Raw genomic sequence first — 17,270 nt, 5'->3', positions numbered from 1 at the left:
TTCAAATATAAACCTTCATAAAATTAACCTTTTTATTGTAATAAATTTCTTTGTTTGAAGTGAAGACAAACGTTTGCGGTGAGCGCTACGAACAGAACTGAAGTGAAGAACATTCATGGAACATTGGGAACAACATCCAACATCGATGTGGGCGGCCATCTTGAGTCGAGTTATAAATGACAGCGATGCCGCCCGCGCTCCGTTTGCGTGTTGTTGCAGCGAGAAGACAGCTCGCATTCCACTAGTTGCGTGTTATAACTTCAGGCAATCCCTCGTTGTATGTTCCACAGGAGCCAATGATCTCCAGTCGGTTGAAGAGTGACGCTACCGTCTCGTCTGGCACCAACCTCGACCTCCTCGACATGGAACTATCGTTCAGTTCTGAGAGTTGCGAAGCCAAAATGAAAGATGAGTTCAAGTACGCCAACGAAGACCACTCGGATGCTATTCTCAAAGGCCTCAGTTCTTTCCGGGCCAGCGGAGCCTTCTGCGACGTCGTGCTGTGCGCCGAAGACGCGGAGTACCCGTGCCACAAAGTTGTCCTCGCGTCGTTCAGTCCGTACTTCAAGGCCATGTTCTCTAGTCAAATGGCCGAGCAGAGGCAGAACCGCGTGGTGCTCAACGGCGTCGAAGCCGACACGCTGCGAGAAATCATCGACTACGCCTACACGTCCGCCATAACCATTACTCGGGCCAACGTGCAGTCGCTCCTCTCCGCGGCCAATCTCCTGGACGTTGCGCAGGTCAAGAGCGTCTGCTGCGCATTCCTGGAACAGCACATCGACGAGACGAACTGCCTCGGCATCCACACGTTCGCCGAAATCCACGCCTGCGTCGAGCTCCAGGGCAAGGCCAAGGCGTACGCCTGCAACTTCTTCGAACAGGTCATGTTGCACGAGGAGTTCTTGGAAATCGCGGCCAGCAAGCTCGTGGAGTTCATTTCCTCTGAGAACCTCAAGATAGAAAAAGAGGAGCTTCTTTTCGAAGGGGCCCTCACGTGGCTCAACCACAGCCCGCAGTCACGAATGGAAGGCTTCGAGAACATCTTCGAACACATACGTCTGCCCCTCATAAGCCCGTACTACCTCATGGACAAGGTGGCGACGACGTCGGCCGTGTGTCAAAGCCAGAGGTGTCGCCAGCTGCTGGAAGAAGCCAAAGTCCACCACCTGCTGCCGGACAGGAGGCGCGAGAGCAACCAGACCTGGACGACCGTCCGCAAGAAGTCGTCCATGGTGGACGTCGTCGTACTGGTTGGGGGCGAGGATGACAAAGTGGTTCTACGGAACGTGGACTGCTACGCCCACAGCAGCCGTTCCTGGCTGAGCCTCTCGTCCCTCCCGTACGCCGTCAGCAAGCACGGCGTCACGTCCACCGGACAGAACGTCCTCTTCATGGCCGGCGGGGAGTACCCCGACGGCTCCGTCAGCAAGGCGGCGTGGCGCTTCGACCCTGCCCTCAACGTTTGGTGCGAGACTGCCCCCATGAGCGTCGCCAGGTCCGAGGTGGCCCTCGCTGCGTTGGACGGCTGCGTGTACGCCGTGGGTGGCTGGGACGGCCAGTCGCGGATCGCCTGCGTCGAGTGCTACAACCCCGCCTCCAACCGGTGGTCTATCGTAAGTCCACTCAAGATCCCCCTGAGCAGCCCTGCTGTGGCATCGCTCAGGGGGAAGCTGTACGTCACGGGCGTCGCGATCGAGGAGTGCAACCCGGACTGCTACAAGTGCGTCCCTCCCCCCATGGACGACTGCAACACTGACAGCGTCCAGTGCTACGACCCCAAAACGGACTCCTGGAAAGAACTGAAGCCGATGCTCATGCCGCGGTCGGGTGCCGCCTCCTGCGTGTTTGGTGGCAGGCTGTACGTCGTCGGTGGTTGGCACGTGACCGAGGAGAACACGAACAAGGTGGAGTGTTACGATCCAGTGACGAACTCGTGGACTTTTTGCAAGCCCATGAAGGAGCGGCGGTACAAGCCTGGCGTTGCGACTGCAGGGAACAGGATCTTTGTGTTTGGTGGCGAGGAGAGCTGGGACCAACACCATGCCACGATGGAGATCTACGACGCCCTGGAGGACTGTTGGCTCGGGGTGTGGGAAATGCCGCTGAAGCGGAGTTGGCTTGGCTGCGCCGCTCTTAGAATGCCTTTGCACATGTTCAATGAGGAGCACGAGTGGGTCGCACCTGAAATGTGACTCGTCTGTTATGTTCTTTGAGAGTTCTTTGCTGCGGGTACCTGTCCCGTCTTACCAGGCACCGAGCTTTGTTCCGCCGCGTGCGAACGTTTGCTGCGTGCCCAGCGAGGTCCCGCTTTTTTTTTTTTTTTTTTTTTTTTTTTTTTGGACAATGTGCGCTGATATGAGCCGCCACTGCCACTTTTGGTTTTATTCCTAGTCCTCAATTTATAGCTAACAGCTTAATACTAATATACAATGTGTATGAACAATACTGATTTTACATTTTAAACGTTTTTACATTTCGCATTTATACATTTTTAGAAGCCTCTGCAGTGCATTGAAACTCCACTTCAAGACGATATTTTGCGTTTTATTGCCTTTCATTGCAGTTTGTTGAGTGGCAGAGTTTTATACTAATCTGTACCAAAGGGGAATCTAAAGCTGTGTGCGCTTCAATCAGTGTGCCATCGTGTACCACCGAGAAGTGTTTGATTTGTACCTAGTTGGCATGGCTCTTGAACAAGCTAGAAAGTTGTCTGGGGCTGTAAAAATTGTTAGAAGACTATTTAAAGTTGTTTTGTGAATATAAAAGCATAGCTCCTTCAGGATTTACTTGTGTAAAAAAAGATAAAGTTCTCTTGTTTCTTTTGTTGCCAAGAAGCCATTCTGCAAGCCAGGTCAACTAGGAAATGAACGCTCTCAGGAATTGTAGTGGCCCTCATGGCGGCATGGCCCTTGACCAATAGTTTTCCCTCTAGTATACATTAGTAGGAAACTCTCTACGTTAAGCAACATTCAGTGCATATTACTTCTGATGTACTTGTAGCGCATAGGCTACATTTATTGAATTGTCAGACTCGCCTGTTTTCTCATTTTAGATTTTATTGTCACTCGCTGGAGAAAGTTGATCTTCCGCCGTAAAGGGGAAGAGCGAGTTTCAAAGTTTTCCAGTCCTTGAAGTTGGTGTTGTGATACTGGTACAAATGTGTCAGGCTACTTGTTAGTCTTGAACTTATTTCGTAGGCATTTATTTATTGATCAAAACATGAATTCTTTCGTTGGGCTGGTCACGTCATGTGGCCTTGCTTTCATATTGCAATTCATCCACGGAATAAATGTTCTCTTGCGTACATAATGTCCCAATGCGTCACTTGTACACTACAAAAAACTTTTGCATGTTTGCAAACACTTTCGACAGTGTTAGAAAACTCATTCACACTGGATCAGACAGAATCCTTCAAATAACTGAGGAGCTAATGAACGATTGTCTGGGAAAGAACATATTCACCGGGTTGTTACTACTTGCATGCTTCGAAAAAAAGAATGTTTATGTACTTGTCAGTGTAGAATTGCTTGGGTTTGGGCGAGTTGATTCATATCGACTCGAAAATTCAGCTTGAATGAAAACCACAGGACTCGGGGAAGGAAACAGCATTGTGTCCGTGTTTCCTTCCCCGAGTCGTGTGGTTTTCGTTCAAGCTGAATTTTCCAGTCTTATAAGTAGCCATTTCATCAAGGAAGCACAAATACTTTGGTTCAGACTTGTATAAAAAACTGCGATGCTGGCATTTCCTTGGGAAGCTACAACATACAAATGTATTTTCCCAGCTACAATGCGGCCCTGGTACCATTACAGCAAAGAACTGTTCTTCACAGTGAGGGGAAATTGTGAATTGCATCAACGCGAATAGTTTTCATGCAATCTGAACAATGCTACAGGCTTGTCAACCTTAGAACAGGCTTAGGGCTAGACGTTTACGCGTAAACATAAACATGTGACATCACGCCGGCGTGAGCACTGATTGCCGGGTCGCTGGCGAAGGAGATGGGGAGAAACTGCATTGTGGAAGGTGTCGGGAGACCTTGTTGCCAGTGGATTTCATTTTCATAGTTTATCTAGAACTGAAAGTTTTTCATTAGATTTATGATGGACAAGGACGGGGGTTCGATTCTCAGTCGCGGCGGCCGCTTTTCTGATGAAAACGATAAGCGAAAATGCCTGTGTGTACGAGATTTGGGCGCACGTTAAAGACCCCAGGGTGGTCAAAATTAATCCTGAGCCCTCCACTACGGCGTGCCTCATCGCCTGCGTTGCGTAGGCGCGCTAAACCCTACAATCAAAATTAGTGATGAACAGAAATAACAAAAGTAGTATAGTCCTCAATTACCTAGTGTACCCTAGTGAAGGAAAAGTCAGTCAAGTGAAAAGTGCAAAAAGGCTAGCTAGAAAATCAAAATCCCTTTCTAAGCTTCCTGCTTCAACCATCGTTCTCTGGGCGCAATTGAGTAAGCGTGCGTTTCCGATTGATTTGTTTGAATTCAATTTATTTAGGAGTTCAAGTGGCAGGGGAAGGTGAACGCCCAAAATCTAAACTGCTTTGACTCTGTCGAAATAGCACGATTGGATTAGACGTTGGATTCATAATGCGAGAGAGCCAGGTTTGATTCCGGCCGCGGGGAGCATTTTCTTCCCTCTTGATTCATAACCCTCCCACTGTGTAAAGTTGGCTTTCCTGCGGTGGGTTGTGGTTGCGACACCGCCATCGATGAAACCAAGAAAGCCACGCTTTAAACAGAGATTGCTCCATTGGCTAGCCATTGCGTGCGAACAGTTGTCGCACGTAAACGACACATTTGTGCGTGCGTAACTGTTGAACAATCCTGCGCACACCACTTCAACTGATTCTACGTCTTCAACCAATGTCTCTATTCACTAAACACTGTGAAAAGAACGAAAGAAGTGCTGCCTGCAAGGTCTTTTGGTTGTGCTCACGTCTACTGAGCGTGATATGTTAGTACCTTGATGTTCACAGCTTTTGCCTACACAACATCTACTTAAGTATTCACAATGCGACCTCTCCCTGTAACGACAGTTAAAACTGTAATTCCATCCTTTAGTGTTGGCCATATCACTAGTTCAGCACTACTTTGGGACACAACAAAGCGCCAAGAAAACACTGCATGTCAATCTCATTTCAGACTAAAAAAAGAAAAATGTTTCACAAACACGTATCAAATCTATACTGGCATGCTGCTGTAAATGCAGAAGGGGCTGTTGACGAGCACAATTTCTCGCTAGTGCAAAGTGATATGTGACGGTTGTACTACCCTCTGCTGTTCCATACTGCACAGAAATACAAAGTGCAAGTCTTCATCGGCTGCACAGTGAAGCTTGCAGTGTTAGTGACTAGTGGGGATCCCAGGTACAACGGTGGTTGACAAGGCAGCGACGGAAAATTGGCCGCATGTCTGCTCCTTTCGTTGCAAATGTCGACGCAAGACAATAGTCGACTGGTGCCTTTGCCAAGTAAACGCCTCCCTTCGCTTTCCCGCTCACCTCTCGTGCTGTTCCTCTCCCGTCTCGTTCCTCCCAAGATGAACACGCTAGAGGTTTGCTCAAATCAATTTAAATTTACCGCATTCCACTGCCTCAAGTCAAGCGCCTCGATGCCAGCGCTGCTGTACGGCAGAGGCGCGCCTGAATCGAGGCACACTACTGCAACGTTTATAAAACCACGTTGCCCTACTCCACGAGCGTTCCAAGCGGAACGTGGAACCTATCTAATGGAACCTTTCGTTGCTGTTGCCGTTTGATTTTCTTAAATGCCGCCAGGTAGTGCGGGCAACAGTAGCCGACGGTTTTCTGCGGTTGACGTAGTATTTTATTTGCTATTGCAACAACCAAGCATCCATGAATTTTTTAATAAAGGAACACTGCAAATATCACTCATGTATTGACTTCCTGCCTTATATTTACGTAATGTCTTGTTCTTGTTCAACAATGTTGACAAGTATGAACGTTGTCACCAGACTTAAACGTTTAGATTTGGCTGTGGGTATATAAGACCATTGCGCAGTTTCTGTTTCCCTTTGGCCACCTGTTCTTTGCTTTGGCCGGATGGCTGAGTAGAGTCACAGACAGACATACAGACAGACGAAAATTTCTGCATTTAAGTAGCCCAAGAAAGACTATCGTCTCTAAAAATCTAATTCACACACACTTAAAATCTGAAGTCAGAGTCGATTTCACGTGTTGGCTGAGAAACATTTGTTCATATTTCCAGGGCCTTTATCCTTAAATTTTTCTGCTTTATGCCCAGTCAAATTTCGAAAAGACCACAAGAAAATGAGTAACTTGTTCTGCCCAAATGAGGAGATTTCTTCTCATGCAGTAAAATTCACAACTTCTGTGTTGCGCTGCCATACACAGTGATGGGTTCAATTCATGGCCACGACGACTTTTTCTGAAGTAGGTGGAAGACGCAAAGCACCCCTGTGTGCGAGACTTCGAAACGGTGAGGACTTTCAGTTGGTCAAAATAGTAATCTGTGTCCCTACCATGTGGGATGTATATCATAGCTGGAGTGCTTTGTTTTTCAGCGTAAGCGTTTTTGGAATTCAGGGGGTAAAAATGTGGTGAAATTTCGAAAGTTTCCAACTGCAAAGAAATGGAGTTCTTATTAATGTCTTTCCTAAAATCCAGGCTTCATTTTTGTAACTGAGAAAGTAAAATTGAGCAACATCAATGTCCTTTGAGACGAAAAGGGGTTCTAATTTGCAGGAAGAAATACTGGTCGCAGCATGAAATCGCAGTTCTTGAGCTTGTGAAATTTCTGCATGCACTTTCGACTGCGATCAGTGATTTTTATAATATGAGCGAGTATTCAATATAGGTTGGTGTGCGATTTTGTAGTGCTTTTCCCTGCGCCCTTTATTAGTGCTTTCGCAATTCCCTTCTAATAGGTTGTTCTAACCTTCATTCCCAATGTCAACAGCCTTCATTAGATCTGTTTGAGTGTGTGTGCGTTCAGGTCGATATCTTTAAATGACACCGTATCATAAACTGACACTAATCAAGAATTATGGAAATGAGTTTTGCTAAATGCAATATGAAATCAGTTTTGAGGGTGCGCGGAATATGAAAATAAGCTTTTTTTTAATTAGTAAACTATGAGCATACAACACTATCTAACATGCTACTTTGATATCTGACACTCTGAGGAGATGTGCCCCACATATAACAATAGATCACTGAGACCTTCCTACTCAAGGTGCCTAGAGACAAACGCATTCGTTTCTCCAAACGTTTTAAAAACATCTTTCCACAATCATTTGTACATCGTCAACATGACAAAGTTTCACTGAAACCACTTTGCATGGATAACAATGGCACTATAGTAGGGGACATGGACAATACAATCACCATAAATACATTTCCGTATACACGTTAGCCCGGTACATGTGGATTCATCCGTATCGTTCTACTTTGAAGTAACACATCACGCTCATATCACAATGAATGTCGACAGCTGCATAGATTAATAGATTTTTCGTTGGGTTGTTTTATTTTCGTACGGCGAGTTCCGGCGGAGCGCAGGAAACTTCGGCTTTTTCGAGACGGCTAGGACCTTATAGGCATGGTAGCTGTTTGCAGCTGGGGATGAAACAAAGGTCTAGTGCTGTTTCCGCCGCTGTTCTCACCTTTTGATATGTGAATAACGTGTAAAACGATTGCTACGCAGTTTTAGCTTCTATTCTCACAGACTGCCCTCTACTGGGGGTCACATGTAACGTCAGAAAAACAAGCCGCCACCACTCAATCACACAAAGGCATTCGCTGCTTATCCGGCAAGCAGTGTCATAAGTGAGACTCGAGTAGCCACTGCAGGGCTTGTTCAACATGCTGTAAGAGAAAGGACTTGGCACATTGCATGGCCAACACCTTTGCCCAGTGATGCATAGTTTTCTTCGACTTTCAGAGGCAGAAGGAACCTGCCTATCCCCCTCCATACACGTGGTTGCAGTTAAGCCCGTTCCCTACAACTTACGTGGCTGATTAGTATCTTGGTAGCCCTAAAGGCACCGAACTGTGCTCACTGCTGTTAGGTAGGTGCAGCCAGAATGCTGTCAAGAACATTCACAAATGGAGCAACCCTCTGCGTGATTTCACCAAAGGCACCAAATCAATTCTAGAGCGACTTCAAACATAACGATGTAGTACACAGCTTTTCTGGGCAGGCAGCGACACAAAGCCAGCTGCAACACGTCGGTGGATCGAGATGGAAAAGTCGGCGTAAATTGTACAGTAAAAGGGTCTTATCGCGAGGTGCGAACTAAGAGCGGGACGCAGAGAGTTAACGCATAAATGGTACAGCAGGAACGAATGGCATGACGCAGACAAATAACACGGTGTCCTGGAAGTCACCGGCATAATAAGCGTTTTGGTAGGAGAAAGACGTTAAAACTACGAATAAAGTTAGGTACCATTAGGAGCATATCCCAGTGGACAGGGCAAAATAAGGGAAGGATAAAGGAAGCACCAAGACAGCTGAGAGGTGCGATGATCCCGGAGGCTATAGTATAGCGATAGAGAAACAAAAAAGAAAATAGGCGTGCGCAATTGCTGTTTCACAGCTTGCCAGCAGTAGTGGCAGAGGGGGACCGCGTTCGATCAAGTCACGAGAAGCGGTCGAAGGAATTGGCGGAGCGTCACGGGGCTTCCCAGGTCTTAATTGTCCGGGCATGCGGCGATGGTGGTGCCTGGCTCGATGCTGCACTTAGGCGATGTGGAGGGCGCGGGCAGAGAGGGTCGGGTGCGAAGGTGACGAGAACGTCCGACTAGCATTTTTTGCGTCCACGATGAGTGGATATGAGGCGTATCACAAAACGATTGGCGGCTGGGCTGTCTTATTGAACTGCTTCCCTCCTGGGTGCTGCTGTTGGCGTCTTCATAAGAGGTAGTTGCGCACCTGCAAAAATGTGGGAACAACGGAGAGGCAAGTTTCAGTAGCGAGTCCAAGTAAACACTGAAAATGAACTGAGCATATAGTATGTCTATGAAGGCTCGCACTCTAATTCATGCACAGTGGAACCCGTAAACTTCTGACAGTTCCCACACCTTGCAGATATTAGTTCGTTCTGCTGTGCAAAAAATGGTCCCTGTGAATAGTAATTACATGACGTAATAGTTTGAACTGTTTCGTCTATTCTCCAAAAGCAAAACAACCACACTCCAATGCTTATATCAAGTCCTTCCTTTTGTGGTACAATGATTGGGACAAGATTTGCTGTTCTCAAATTGAAGATCATGTTGCCCTTTTGTGTACTTGTCATACAAATCAACATTAATTAAGAGGACCCAAGAAATCTTATTGAGGAAGAAAGGGTCTGGTATCTGCAGCCATTCATGGGGCAATACATTCCTGCCACAGTTAGTACCCTGCATTCAACATTCAACAACTATCCTGCATTCAATGACACCACATGATTGCTTTTTTCTATCACACAGGTGTGGAGTCCAGGGTACCAAATCAAGGTTCCCGCTGTCAAGAGGTGAGCAAGAACTCGTAGTAATATTGTTTCTGGAAGCCATCAAAGGGATGAGCTATAGGTTGTATTCACTGGCGAGGCACGCATGCAGGCAACCATGCGCCATCACTGGTTACATTGGCCTTCGCGGGATGACGGTACTTAACCATGCTAAGCACACGAGTTATGGTGGACGTTCCACCGAACGCAAAGTATAATGCCTCGACTCTAACGCGAGTGCGATTAATAACATCTCTGTTGACACCACCATTGAGAATCGGGTTGAAACGGAGCCGACACACATGCGTTTTTTTTTTTTTCTGTGGCATGCAGGCGCAGTGGCACAAGCCGCGCCATGTCCGTGGCTGTTTCCAGTGTAGCCAAGCGAAGAAATTGAGAGCTAAACTTTTCAGTGAATACCACCGACACAAAGGTTTGGTTTAATTCCAAAGTATAACTCAGTAGCAGCAGTAGAGAATTTCATTTCTCTGCGAGATAAAGTTGATGGCTTTTGGAAAAGATGCGACAGCCTCAGGGGTTCTGACAGAAAAGTGGCACCATCTGGCATCTTTCTCATGAACTACAATAACCATCCAGTCCCCCAACCGACAGCGATGTTGCATTGCATGTAGTGGTGGTATTGTCATCCGTTTTGAAAAGCTGTCTTTATAAATTGTTTACATATTACACATGAAGCATACAGGCCTCTTTTATGCAGCTACAACACTTCCAACAACCCATACTCTGAAATTGAATGCAATCAATCACCACCTTGTAGTTGTCTTCCTGGGTCCTTTTAGTCATTCAAATGACCATTACCTGAATCTTTTATTTTATTTTTTATACATGTAAGGCACTGAGAGTAACTAAATTGATGGTTCAAAAAAATGATAACAGTGAGGACTAAGCAGTAATGCAAACAAAGCAGAGCATAATTGACTTTATAATATTCTGTGAACTAAATATGTATTGGTTATATTAACCAGTTACTCCCTGTAATGCAGCTTTTATGCTTATTCTTTCTTCTTTTATTACATATATATGATAATATATATATGTATTGTCAACACAAACATGTCAATACATATATGTCAATGCAGAAATCAGCAATTCCACATGTTACATGCACACATACATCATGTTAAATGCTGATGACTTTTCATTAAATGTTCAATTCAATCGACTGACACTATAAAACGCTGCTGACTGGACTGCTTATTTTAATCATGCAAACTAAGCAGGAATGCCATGTCTCACAAATTTTTGGTTTGTTTCGTGAAAGTATAAGAAAGTATGAGTGCACGTACGGTCCTGAGGTGGAATTCTGTGAAGACGACCAGCGTCCCAAGCACCGCAAAGCCAATGTATTGAATCCACAGCAGGAACTCCTGGAATAGAAATTGCCAGAAGAAGTGCTAAGCATTCACAGGTATACCTCGGGGTGCCATTTGTTCCCACAGTAATTTTACTTTAGAAGTCATATGTAAGTGAACAACAGTGCTCCTTGCCTGGTAGCCGCTGTAGGTCATATAGCACGCTAACTCAAATAAGTTGTGTCATTGTTGCGAAATGAACCATTGCAGAGCCTTAACTACAACAGTTAAAAGATTGACTTAATTACTTGATCTCTCATAGATTTACATGTGTGCTTGAATGTATCAGACTGGGAAATGAAGGGCTCGTTGAATAGGGTTGGCAGTCAAGAATGCCAAGGAAAGCTAAGGGGAGAATGCGATAGGTCATTTATTATCGTTGAAACAGATCCACTTCCTTTCTCTTTCAAAAAATCTGCATCTGTTTCAATGATAACAAATGACCAATCGCATTCCCCTTTGCTTTCCTTGGCATTCTTGACTGCCAACCCTTATTTCTGTCTATATCTAAACATCATTCGGATGTATGAATGTATGGATATGGATGTATGGATATAAATGTTTATGCTGTAGTAAGCTTTGCATCACACTCACCCACATCCGATTGATGAAGATTGCGAAGAGGAACATATGTGTGAGCGCGTGAGAATTCGAAACGCGCCAGAACCACATAATGATCCACATCATGGAAGAACGCAGCACCTCCGTTTGCGCAGCCTGCAAGTGCAACATATAAGGCACATATAAGACAACATATAAACCACGAACTTTTCACACCAGGAGCACTACTATTCTAAGGGATAAGTAACTCACTAAACACCTTATTACAGAACAAGTCCCAGGGAACTTAAGTTTGCATACAAGCTTTGAACGTAAAATCCTTGCGCTACTTTATTCACGTCCATCATTGACGAGGCAATTCTGGTTCCAGCTGTACTGTTGTCACGAGTACCTTTTATATACACATCTGCCTGGTATGTGACACAGCAGAAATGCTATTTTTCCAATTCATTGCTTTTGTCGTGGTCCACTTACACCCACCCTAATCCATCTTAATCCACCATAATCCTTACCTTAATCTATCTTAATCCACCTTAATCTCAACTTACTCATCTCCAGGGCCAACCCTAATTCATCATTAATACATCTTAATTTTCACCAACCTTATTCCATCTTAATCGACCTTGATTCATTTTGCTAATCTTCATTACCAATCGCTAATGATTGATTGATTGATTGATTGATTGATTGATTGATTGATTGATTGTGAGGTTTAACGCGCAGACGCAACACAGGCGATGAGGCGCGCCGTAGTGAAGGGCTCCAGATTAATTTTGACCACCTGGGGATCGTTAACAAGTGCCGAAATCTCGAACACACAGCATTAATAAATATGAATAATTAAATTTGGACACAACTGGCGCGCTTTGGTTCGCTTCTAGCCTTCATTCGGTCTGGTGATATCTTGTGTACCATATATATTTTGTTCCGCTCGTGTCGATGCCAAGATCGTTCCATGTTAAGACAAATGAGGCTTTTGCCTTTGATTATTGCTCAATTCAAGTGGTTTTTCTTGCAGTACCCTATGAAGCACAAGCATTTCAAGAAATATTTAGCTTCAACTGGCCTTTGACAAACTTTCGTAAAAGAATAAATTCAGCGAAAGTTTTCACGCCCTCGCAAACATTTTAGATATGGCAGTATAGAAAAGCGATATGCTAAAATAGCCGTTTTTTATCGTACGTTCGTATCTATCCACTTGAAAGACAGGTAAATGACATTGTATCTCGGAGGTTGAAAGCAGTATGTGCGTCTCTGTGACCTCTGCAGAAATATGCACGAAATGGTAGATTAGCATCATAGCATCACTGGGTTAACAACAATATTCCTTTGCGTTTGTTGGCACTAACTTTTGCCTCGTTATGTTAGGTACCAGAAGAAGTCGGCTGGGTGTATGAAGAACCTCGAAGGCGTGAGTAGCAGTGATCAGCTTCTTGAGCATGGCATTGGTATTATACTCGGTTTTTTTTGTGGAACGCTGCTGTGGCTGTCTATTTTAGGGTTTTGACGTGGATACTGGTATATACTGGTTGAAGTGGCTTCTACGATGCCATTTCAACACATTTTCTGCCATCACACAGAAGAACAAATACAACATCTATTTCTTCTGTCGGTTCTACTTACTCTGCTGTAACGTGGGAGTAATGTTACACATGCAAAGCACATTAAAAATCTTATAAAAATGGCAGTTCTGAGCAAGATGAATGGGATACCAAAGCTCAGGTCCCAAGAAAAAATCACACGAAATGAGAGGGCCGATAAGACACTTTTTCAGTGTGTTCTGAACAATTATAACACCACTGAAGCTTGCGTGTTTCGCATTATGTACTGCAGGTAAAAAAAGAGGGTATTTCATTGAGAGGTGATACTTTAGCTGGTTCGCAGAGACACGTGCCAGCGTCGTACTTACAGTTTTATTTAAACTTACCTCTGATGGACGCTGGAATAAAATGAGCACCTCTTTTTGAGTAACTGACAATTGTGAGTATCCGTGAACCTTAAAAGTTGCTTACTGCAGTTTGCGGCACACAATTACATATAGAGTAAGAAACACACTTTTTTCACGTTTATACACTGTTCACAATTATGATGTAGAATCTATTTAATTAGAACTCCACCTGCTTAAGAAGTCAAGATGCAGTAAGTAAGAAGAAAGAGCATCAATCAATACAAGCTGAACACAGTGAATAAATTTTAGTCAGCAGAGCTGGACATGTGACAGGCAAAATGTTAGCATGATGTGGTATATGGGGCACCATTAGCCATCGACAGCCATCATTTAAAGGTCAGCTTAATCCGCAAGTATTCCAACTGCGTAGCATTTATCAGTCCAACCCCAGAACCTTCCTGGTAGATGTATGTTGCCTGGCATAGCCTCTAAATTTAAAAAGCGAGCGAATCACCTGAGTGACACCATAATAGAAAATTGTGTCCCTTCTGGCACGAAAACACCATTTCTAGTTTTTGTGTGGTGTCACATCCTGCTGCGACATAATTTTGATGTGGCTTAAGTTTGATATGATGTGTGTAGCCACGAAAAATGATAACACAAGTGTTATTAGAAACTTTGCTCTAATATTAGTGCACCACTGGTAAAACTGAACCACCGTGGAAAGTTACTTTACAAAGAAGCAAACGTTGCCACAAAAAGATGAACTGAGTTCACTGAAGAACTGTACAGAAAAGAGGCATTTTTCATTATAGATGAACCTGGGGACCCTGGTGACCCTAACGTTTATACTGCCTTCTAAGAGATTCCAAAGAGACAGCTGCTTTGTATTCTTTTCTAGTTTAACCAATATGGCATCATCGCATAAATGGCCTATAAACTACGCCGTGTCAAAGCTAAAGGTTACGAGAAAAAAGACAAGCCCCTTGTCAAAACATTGGCATCATGCAGAGAATCTGTTACGTACACGGCTTTCGTAATCAGTCCCAAAAAGACCACGCAGTGCTTGGGATCACTAGAAGGCTAATGTCAGTCAACTAATGCTCCAGATCTAGTGAGAAGCTACGGTGCCTTGTCCACCACAACTAAGCGTGCATAAGTGCACTGCCAAGTCAGCCTTTTCGTGGGCATCAAGCTTACCTCTTTTCCAGGGCCTGGTAGCTCGAGAAGCACGTGGTATTCGTTAATATAGCGGTCCCAGAAGAAGCAGCCGATTGCCAGTTGAGCACCAAAGCAGAGCATCACGACGAGCACCCGTTTGACCGGGTGCTGGACCACCGCAAATGTGGAACCACCTGCGACGCGAAGCAACAACAACAAAAAAAATCGCTGCTGACGACCAGATAAGGTCTACAGTCTAGGAAATGCCCCAGTAAAATTTCGCCATATCGAAGCCCTCGAAACAGGAAACGATTTTCGTAATCAGCTGCACTTCGTCCAAAGGGGCGATTTGCTCTCTCTGCACTCTAATGAGGGCCTTTAAAAAAACTTCGAGTAAGGCGAGCTTGGACGAAGCGATTTTGTTATTGCGAGGCATTGCAGTATAGCCAAAGTCACCCTGGTTTAACGCAACGGGCATGCCAGAAATGTGTATGACTCATGAATACGGCGTTGGAATACAGCGTAAGTAGACTTAAACGCGACCAGTACAGATCTGATCGCGGTGAAGCCGAACGCGAGCGAGTTCGTCTCTCAGGGCTTCCACTGTGCAACCACGTGGCTACGGCGGAACAGCGCCACGCACCCTTCGAAGAGTGCACCTCCAGACGACCCCGTATACCACGATGAAGCACCACGTGCCCGCATAACCTGTGGCGGGTATACGTCGCTGTGGGCCTACTCAATGGCTAGGTTAAACCGCAAATGCGTGACGCTCACGAAAAAAGGCGCGCCAAAGATACCAGAGCGGCAAGACGTTAGGCGAGCTCCGTAAAACGCCGGCGCTTCAACGTACATAATGTGCCTGTAAAGGGTGCACCCCCGCAGTAAGACTTATGTAGTGGCGAAGCATCACGAAGAGCGGCGGAATCACGTAGCGAAGCGTGATGCCCTCCTGCTGACACCGCCTCCTCACTGAGCATAGCACAACTGCATGCTTACGTCACGCTCAAATGACGTCATCATGTGACGTCTTCTCTACCTGTGCATCGGCTCTTGTAGCCCGGGGCTATCGCTAATTGCTGACACCGTGGAACGCCCGCGCTTTTCAACGTGCGTGACGCCCCCGTAAAGGATGCACCCCCGCAACACGACAGACATAGTGGCGAAGCATTACGCAGTACGACTGTGGAGCGGCACTGCTACGGAATGGCGAGGCCAACCCAATCGTGATTTCCTCCTGCTGGCATTGCTTACTCACCGAGCATGACATTACTGTGTGCTTACGTCATGTTCGGATGACGTCAGGATGTGACAGCGTCACTACTACGTGTGTACCCGCTGTTGCAGACACTCCGGCTGTAACCTATCCGCCCTGAGAGTTGGGAGCACTTGCGGTGACAAAGAGATGTTTTAAATGCGCAGTATACATTAAAAAAATTAATATTGCGGCTTTTCTGCATATTTTTTGCTAGAAACAAAAGAACAAAAATTCGCTCCGTTTCACGTGGAGGCGGCAACGCGATCTCGACTACAGCACGGCATTCAAAGCGAGAAGAGCTGTTAAAATCCTGATGCGGGACCTAACAAAGGAGACCGTTGAAATGAAAGAACGGAAGCGTATGAGTTAGAATACAAGGAATTACGGCAGAAGGACAACATGCGGTGGTATCCTGGCTCATGCACGTGCAATCATTTGCTCGCTGCACTTGGCGCCCTAGAATACCAATTCGCTCACAAGTTATCCTCTGGTAGCACCCTTTCTGGCCATAATGTTCAGTATTGCACAGTTATCTCTTATTTTGGAGCCATTTTGTCAGGAGAATTTTTTTTACTGCATGGCCCGGGGTCATTTTGTCCGGGGCATGTTTCCCTTTTCTCTCTCTCTCTCTCTCTCTCTCTCTCTCTCTCTCTCTCTCTCTCTGGGGGACCATTTTCAGCCATTAGTTTTTCCGGGACAAAATTTTTTTCCCTCGTGACCATTTTCCGCCGCCATTGTTTCCGGGCCATTTTTTTTTTTCTGGACGACCATTGTTTCCGGGGCACTTTTATCTGGGCGACCATTTTCGGGGGACATTCTTTTTTTTTTTTTTCAGGATTGACACGCAAGAGAGAGAGAAGGGGGAAGAACAAACACGACAGTCGGCCTACACGCACCGTTGGACGCGGCCTTGTCGGCGGGGCCCTCCTGCTGCACCATGGGCAGGTAGTGCTTGGAGGAGAGCACGCGCCGCCGCAGGTGCACGAAGCAGCCGACCAGGAAGGCGATGACGCCGATGGTGTCGCACACGCCGTCCACCATGTAGCCGGTCGTCTGCCGCACCGACATGAGCCGCACGATGCCCATGCGGGAGCGTGCCACCTGCGAGCCATGGCGCCGCGGAAGTCGGCGTCAGCGCCCCTTACTTGCTCACCATCGGATGATGATGTTGACTGAAGGCTTCACCTTCAAATAAAAGTGATTACTCGTTTAAAGTTTGAAACGAAATTAGTATCATCGTTTTGGGACAAAGCGGTTTTTTAATTGAACCTAACTTGTGTTTCTTTTCGTGGTACCTTCAACGCTTCGTGACGCTGGAGGGGCCATGAAGACCAAATAAAATTTTGTTTCGTTTAACACATGGTAACGTCTGGTAACTCACTCAACTCTATTCCAGCCACGAAATACGCTTTTTAACCGCGAAAAACGCAAGAAAAGTTGAATGAACAAAGCTTTCATATTTCGCGTTACATCGACGGAACACGCGCAAGAGTGGCGCAAAAGAGGTCAGTACAGTTTTCAGTGTGTCAGCTCCACGTTATCAT

The 17,270-nt window shown here is 45.7% G+C and overlaps 2 protein-coding genes across 5 annotated transcripts in view; one reads left to right on the top strand and one right to left on the bottom strand.

Annotated features, from left to right (window-relative positions):
- Positions 1-122: 122 nt before the first annotated feature.
- LOC144162749 (kelch-like protein 3) lies at positions 123-2,952 on the top strand. The gene has a single exon (XM_077693392.1). The coding sequence runs from the start codon at positions 297-299 to the stop codon at positions 2,193-2,195; it is 1,899 nt and encodes a 632-aa protein (XP_077549518.1). The 5' UTR covers positions 123-296; the 3' UTR covers positions 2,196-2,952.
- A 4,124-nt stretch (positions 2,953-7,076) lies between these two features.
- The window catches only part of Cpes (Ceramide phosphoethanolamine synthase), a 99,638-nt gene continuing 89,444 nt past the window's right edge, over positions 7,077-17,270 (bottom strand). For all 4 annotated transcript variants that reach the window (XM_077693396.1, XM_077693394.1, XM_077693395.1 and 1 more), the window contains exons 4-8: positions 16,623-16,827; positions 14,508-14,662; positions 11,453-11,575; positions 10,793-10,873; positions 7,077-8,926 (exon numbers count right to left, since the gene is read on the bottom strand). In XM_077693396.1, coding sequence (XP_077549522.1) covers positions 8,906-8,926; positions 10,793-10,873; positions 11,453-11,575; positions 14,508-14,662; positions 16,623-16,827 — 585 coding nt within the window. In that variant the 3' untranslated portion in view covers positions 7,077-8,905. The remainder of the gene's footprint in view (positions 8,927-10,792; positions 10,874-11,452; positions 11,576-14,507; positions 14,663-16,622; positions 16,828-17,270) is intronic.

Source organism: Haemaphysalis longicornis, unplaced genomic scaffold (genome assembly GCF_048455015.1).
Source record: "Haemaphysalis longicornis isolate Haplotype H1 unplaced genomic scaffold, Haemaphysalis longicornis Haplotype H1 scaffold_12, whole genome shotgun sequence".
NCBI lineage: Eukaryota > Metazoa > Arthropoda > Arachnida > Ixodida > Ixodidae > Haemaphysalis > Haemaphysalis longicornis.
Note: the sequence above shows the minus strand (reverse complement) of the source record. Positions and strands in the feature narration are given on the sequence as shown.

Bases quoted from the DNA above. Each gene is read 5' to 3' on its own strand.
- LOC144162749 (XM_077693392.1), top strand. From the start codon at position 297: ATGATCTCCAGTCGGTTGAAGAGTGACGCTACCGTCTCGTCTGGCACC.